Below are 7,502 nucleotides of genomic sequence, written 5' to 3' on the forward strand. Positions count from 1 at the left end.
TTTTAAATATGGTTATTTTTCTTACAAAAACGAATCGATTCGCTACAGAAGGCCTTTGTTCACCCCCCGGAGCCGTGTGAGACACTTTTTTTTTATGGATGGGTGCTTTTTTTTTCACTTCTTTTGGACTGATGCATGTAACACCCGCTGAGTGCCATTAAACAGCTTGAAAGATCAAAAACAATTTTTAATATAACTCCGACTGGATTCGTCTGAAAGAAGAAAGTCATATGCACCTAGGATGCCTCGGGGGTGAGTAAAACGCAGCCTAATTTAAATTTTTGGGTGAACTAACCCTTTAAGTTTGAGGTAACCCATAGGTAAACTGACTGTTGCTGATGCTGGTTGTGCATGGTGTTCAGTGTGGTGTGAGGTCACTACAGCAGTTACACAGAAACAGAAGTCATCATTAGACGGTGTGAACGCTCCTGCGCTGCAGCCCGAGGTTTCTCTCTGTCTCTGAAGCTCACAGACTCACGATCACGAGTAACACGGCTGGATGAGGAGAACACGGCAAGCGCACACAGCTGACACTGAATAATGACGTCTGCCTGATTCAGGTGCTCCTTCTCATCGTTTTCAGATTAACCGTGAGCGGATCTCTCATCTGAAACGTGTGAGTAACGTTTATGAAGCTCCAATCACATTCATCACTCTTTAATCAGGTTAAATAACAGACACTGGTCTGGATTCACTGCTGTTTGTGTGTCGAGCGATGGGCTCCAATTCTCATGTTTTTATAGTGCAGCTCAGTTGGAGATATATATTGTGCCATAAAGCGCTATGACTGTAGCAATTAGCGGCGAGCGGAGCGGCATGAGAGCACAGTGTAAATGTGAAGCAGAGCATTAAACTGAGTCATGAGACACTTATGAAGAAGAGCGCTCAGATCCTTCAACAATAACTGTACATCAGTTCAGCTGATTCACAATCACTGCAGAGCTCTGGATGCATTATCATGCAACACAAAAGTACACAACATCATCAAACAAACCGTTCCTGCAACCCTCACACATTACAAACAAATACTTTATTCACAACACATAAGATGTTGAATCATCTCATGAATAATCACAACAACAGTTACAATACATTTAAAAGTTATAACCACAAACAGGTGTTTTATAGTACGATTTATAACACACAATGTTATAACCACTTATGTTATAATAAATTATGTATTTATTTTAAATGTATATCTTGACACTCTTTAATTAAGATCTGTGCTGTTGTTCATATCGGAGTGTTTCTGTGAGGCTCACTGGAAAACCTTTTACATCAGAAACAGCACAATAGCACTTTATTGATATCACATTATAAGCCAAATCTGTCATATAATGCAATAATGAGATCTTACGGCTGTTTAAAAGATGACAATACTTAAAGCATACAAAGACCACTTATAAATATTAAGCCCACATTATAAAACCGTTCTTACATGAAGACTCCGTATTGTCACTTTCCCAGAAAAATACCACATTTAGAAGATCTTAATGTCAAGATATGAGACTGTAAACTCATAATAACTATGGCAACTGTAATCCAAGGTGTTCATAGTGTTATAAATCATACTCTTAAAAACAGGCGAGCATTGTAACTGTTTTTTTCATAAGACAACATGCATGCATTATAATGCCTTAAAGGTGACATATCATGAAAATCGGACTTTTCCAGGTTGTAAGTGTTATAATCAGGTCTCCGGTGCATCTACCAACCAAGGAAACGTGGAAAAGATTAACCCAGTAACTTTGTTTTGGGAAGCCTTTTTCTGCAAGCGTCTGAGAAAACGAGTGTGTCTGATCTCGCTCCCTTGGTGACGTGGCAAAGGGATCTCATTATAATATTACCGCCCCTTAATCTGTAAATTCACAGACACATTCTGGGGACACCTGAGACTTATATTACATATTGTAAAAAGGGGCATAATATGTCACCTTTAAAATGAACTTATATAATGTATTATAAATACAGGTTTTTAATAAAGTGTCCCTTTTACTTTTACACTGTTTTGTTCATGTTTAATTGAAACTGTAAACCTCTGTCGTGCAGCACTTTGTTTGCCAAAAAAATAAAAGAAATGTTTAAGTTTTATTTGATCATATTTTAATGTTTTATGCATTCACTTAATTACCTCCGTTTTTGATAAATTAGTATTAAATCATATTAATCATAAAACACAGAATCCAGCTAACAACGGACAACACAGAATTTCTGACTTAAATAAATAAATAAATTTAATAGGGCCCTATTATCATTAAAATTATTGTAAATTATTAAAAAAAAATTTAAATCAAACGATTAGACATGCTTTTGATTAAAATTAAATTAAAAATTAAAATTAAATTAAATATTTTATTTAAAATTAAATTAAATTAAATTGAATAATTTTATTTTATTTAAAATAAATAAAATGTAATTAAATTAAATTAAATACAATTTAAATTAAATTAAATAATAAAATATGCATTTGGGAGAAAATAGATGTCATGGTTCCTGCAGTAATGAATGGAGGCTGTATCATTATTTCTCATGAGATCTGTGAGTAAACGGCGCTCTCTGATGATGGCAGGAGTGTGAGCAGATCAGCCTGTAATGAGAGATCCACCACTGACACAGGAATCACTCCAATGCTTAATGAAGCTTCAGAAGTAAGAGAGAGCTTCAATATGTAAACAGCACACCTAAACAGAGATATTAACCACTGACCTCCGTGTCAATAACAGAGCGCAGACGCATTTATGAAAGTCACTTATGATAATGACACTCAACTATTTTTCCATGAAGGATAATTGCACCAAATCATTGGTTAATAGGCCCAACCATTAGCCCAATTTTTATAAGTACTAACAGACTGGGAACACTCCCAATGAATCTCGGAATCTTCTGGGTTAATTATGTTTGAGCAAAACTCTGCTGGAGAATAATAAAGCGTGTATTTCAGTACCTGGTTGGCGAGCTCCAGCAGAAGCGGGGCTGTAGGACGAGTCTGGGCTTCGCTGCGGTACCTTCATTACCACACACAACAACAACGAGAAGAGAGTTAACAATGAGAAGAGAGGACAGCAAGCCAGGACATGTCAGCGTCCCTGACGGATTCAGCCTCCACGGCTCCGAAAGCCAAAGCAGACGAGGCCCATCATTAACCTGAAACCATGAAGCCCTCACAGATCCGCCGCGCTCGTAACGCAGCGTAACGCAGCTTTCCTTCAGACACCAGCGTGTTTGTCAGAAGTCAGATCATCTGGTTTCATCTGATTTGGTTTTTGGGAGAATAACAAACAGAGCTGTTTTTTTAAAGCTGATGTATCTACACCTCCAACAAGTGTCCATGACCTTAAAACCCTTCTGCTTCAATTACTCAAATTATTAGCAAACTTTAAAAAAAGGTTTAACTTAAGTTTAAAAGTAAAAAAAAATAACTATAGACTATTTATAGACTATAGAATATATAGACTATATATATATATACACACTACCGCTCAAAAGTTTGAGATCAGAATGATTTTTAGGCTGCATCAAGGCTGCATTTATTTGATCAAAAATACAGGAAAAAATGTAATATTGTGAAATATCAGTTTCCAAAAAAAATATTTGGCAGCACAACATTGATAATTCTGATAATAAATCAGCATATTAGAATGATTTCTGAAGATCATGTGACACTTTATACTGGAGTAATGATGATGGAAATGCAGCTTTGCATCACAGAAATATATTAAATTTTAATGTATATTAAAATACAAAAACATTCTTTTACATCATAATAATATTTCACAATATTAAATTTTTTCCTGTATTTTTGATCAAATAAATGCAGCCTTGATGAGCAGAAGAGACTCCTGTAAAAACCTTAAAAATCATTCTGATCTCAAACTTTTGACCGGTGTTGAATATATATATATATACATACACACACTAATTTTTTTTTACATTTCAATGCAAAAAAACCCACAAGACCCACAAGCTCTGGTTTGAGCATCTCTGATCTAGACAGAAATGAAGCTCAAATATGATATGTTTGATCACTACATTACTCCCAGACTTTAATATACTTCATAATTGTTATCAATAATCATAATATACAAGGGCAGTAAATTACTTTTAGATGTATTTGAAAAATACAGGAACAGGTGCACACAAAGCTTTGTTTCACTGTCAACTGGTTTATTGAATAATTGTTGACGTCAGTGATTTTATGGGTTTGGTGTATTGTGTATAAGCTGTATTCTCATGAAGACGAATATTGATGAGAATAGATGATAAATATTCAGGAGTAGATGTGTCTGAACACCTGACTGGATCACTGCATGCTGCTGTCTGATCATTGCATGTTTAAGATTGTTAAACTTTTGAAGATGTATTTCAGGAGCCGATGCATGTGATGTTGTCGGGCTGGAGATGTTTCTTACCTCTGATAATATGCTTTGAGCACGTCAGGAGCGTGATGCCTCACCATGCTGCGCTTCATCCTCTTCTGAAACAAACACACTGAAACCAATGAAACTTATATATGCGACCTGAACTAAACTAAACTAGATGAGGATCAAATGATATTACAGAGGCTTTGTTTGGCACAGCGCAAAGTACAGTTTATATGTTTATAACTTGAGACACTGATCTGGAATCAGACTAGCTGTTTTGAACTCAGTGGTTTAATAATGTGAACTGATTCATGACATGAATCAAATGGTATTTTGAATCGAGTCCACTAAGTTAAAAAAAACAGGGATTAATAAAATAACCAGTTTTGTTTACACTACCATCGAAACTACTAACAAGGACGCATTATATTGATCAAAAGTGACAGTAAAGACACTAACAATCAAGATTTCGGTTTCAAATAAATGCTGTTCTTTTGAACTTTCTGTTCATCTGTGAATCCTGACAAATACAATGCATCACGGTTTCCACAAAAATATTGTGCAGCACAACTGTTTTCAACATTGATAATAATCAGAAATGTTTCTCGAGCAGCAAATCAGTATATTAGAATGATTTCTGAAGATCATGTGACACTGAAGACTGGAGTAATGATGCTGAAAATACAGCTGCGCATCACAGAAATAAATGACTGTTTAACAGATATTCACATAGAAAACAGCTGTTTTAAACTGTAATATTTCACTGTTTCTCACTGTGTGTGTGGGAGCGTTCGCTCTGGCTCTGAGGGGTCAGGTGGCCCTGCGCTTTAATTTCCTCTTCTACTAAACTACATCCGCTCCCGCTTTCCTTTCTAATGCGATTCAGCAGAGGACAGCGAGAGCGGCGCTTAAAAACAACTTATTTAAAAACTACAAAAGTAATTCTGCGAGACACACGAGTGAGTGACAGCTGTCGGCCGGATGATGAATGGCTCTGTTTTGTGCCTCTGCAGTCGTCTGCCACCGCAGCAGCGGCCATCGATCTTCATCGGCTGTCAGAAGCCCAAAGCAGCCGCGACAGCGCGAGTCAGCAAACATTTAGCACACCGAGCCGCGCTGCACCGGGAAATTATTACTGTCAGAATAATAATGGTTTAGCATAATTTATTGCAGGTCCGGCAAATAAGCAGCGGCTCGATGTTATTAGACAGATGGAGTTGGCAGAGGTCCACCGAGAATCAGAGTGTGTGTGAGTGTGTGTGTGTGTGCGTGTGCGTGTGCGCGTGTGTGCGTGCGTGCGTGTGTGTGCGTGCATGTGTGTGTGTGAGAGAGTGTGTGTGTGTGTGCATGTGAGAGTGTGTGTGTGTGTGTGTGTGTGTGTGTGCGTGTGTGTGTGTTTGCGTGTCTGTGTCGGTCGGAGGGAATCCTCCAAACCAATCAGAGAGTTGGCAGTTCAATTACACAGAAATAAGGGGACATTCATCATTCAATTAGGCAGCTGTCAGGCCGCACAAAGGAAGAAAACTTCTAACCTGGTACTCCTGGGAGAAGATGCTCAGAAGAGTGGACGGAGGAAGACTGGAACAAATAAAAGAAGGACAAAGTTAATTACCAGAGTGCATTGCACGCAGACAAAGAGAGAAGAGTGCTTCAAAGCCTGTAATCTCCAGGAACACGGAAACTAGTGCGGCAAAGCTGTTCCAGATGATTGGTGCGAGACGCAGGCTTCCGGAGAAACCGGAGGAATATAGTGTGGAATGAGTGAGTGGCTGTTGTGTCACACCTACAGACCTCAAGATCTCACTCACAAAAGCACAAGACATCCGAGTCGCTCATGCAGAACCTCATCAACACCATCTGATGCTCAAATGTACACTTTATTTTTCATTCCTGAATAGTTCATTTTAAATGGTTCTTTATAATATGTACTAAACAGTATGCTGTAATATCTGAATAAATAAATGTATATATTTAAAATAATGTTTTCTATTTTAATAATGGATTTCTGAAGGATCATGCGACACTTAAGTCTGGATTAATGGCTGATGAAAATTCAGCTTTATGTCACAGAAATAAATGATACTTTAAAGTAAATTAAAATAGAAAACCAATTTTAAATTGTAAAAATATTTCACAATATTACATAGTATTTTTGATCAAATAAATGCAGCCTTGATGAGCATTAGAGACTTCTTTCAAAAAAAAATATATATATATAAATATACACACACACACAACTACAAAATACTGTATTTGATTTGTAGTATATTTGTAATAGTTTAAGTTCAGTTATTTCTAGAGCACGTTTAAGCATGGAACAGGGCCAACTAAAGTGCTGCACAACAAACAATAAAATACAATAAAGAGAGAAAAACCATAAACAAGGATACTATAATGGAGTATAAATGTAACAGGCTCTTATATATAGGAATAAATATACAAGTATGAAAGTGAAAAAAATATTTTACAAACACACACACACACATATATATATATATATATATATGTATATGTGTGTGTGTGAGAGAGTGTGTGTGTGTGTGTGTGTGTGTGTGTGTAAGTAAAATCACAAAACTAATTCTTAAAAATGCTGTTTGAGATCAAATCCAGATCAAACTATGAAATATCCCTGATCACTGACACAAACCTGCTCAAATGAGTCACAAGATCAGTGTCACTAATATACTGACATCTGATTCGTCATCATTATCATTTCCTGTTTTATATGATATTATTTCCTTTTTCTTCTGCATGTTGATTTTACCACATGACTCTAATTTGGCAGCTAGTTTTTCAAATATTATAATCAGTTTGTTTTCTCTTGGAAATATTAGAAAATAACAGATCTGTTCAAGTCAGTGAATATGCAGTTTTAATGGACAAAAGATGAGCACCACGTATTTGACCCATTTCTTATTTTATGTCATAATATTGAGTGTGAGAGAGAGAACAAATGAGCACAACAGCACCCACAGAAAGTTATAGATGCATACTGCGGTAAAAAAATATATATATTTGTGACTCTGCAGCACAAAAGCAGTGTTAAGTCGCTGGGGTATATTTGTAGCAATAGCCAACAATACATTGTATGGGTCAAAATTATACATTTTTTTTTTATGCCAAAAATCATTAGGATATTAA

General features: G+C 36.4%; 1 protein-coding gene across 1 annotated transcript in view; it reads right to left on the bottom strand.

The window, feature by feature from the left end:
- LOC107724250 (CDAN1 interacting nuclease 1) overlaps positions 1-7,502 on the bottom strand; it is an 80,304-nt gene that overhangs the window by 48,092 nt on the left and 24,710 nt on the right. Inside the window, 3 exon segments of the mRNA XM_016533085.1 lie at positions 2,945-3,005; positions 4,410-4,474; positions 5,894-5,939. Of these exon segments, the coding sequence (XP_016388571.1) occupies positions 2,945-3,005; positions 4,410-4,474; positions 5,894-5,939 (172 nt within the window).

The sequence above is a fragment of the Sinocyclocheilus rhinocerous genome, unplaced genomic scaffold (assembly GCF_001515625.1).
Source record: "Sinocyclocheilus rhinocerous isolate Xijiao unplaced genomic scaffold, SAMN03320098_v1.1 scaffold365, whole genome shotgun sequence".
In the NCBI taxonomy this organism is placed as follows: domain Eukaryota; kingdom Metazoa; phylum Chordata; class Actinopteri; order Cypriniformes; family Cyprinidae; genus Sinocyclocheilus; species Sinocyclocheilus rhinocerous.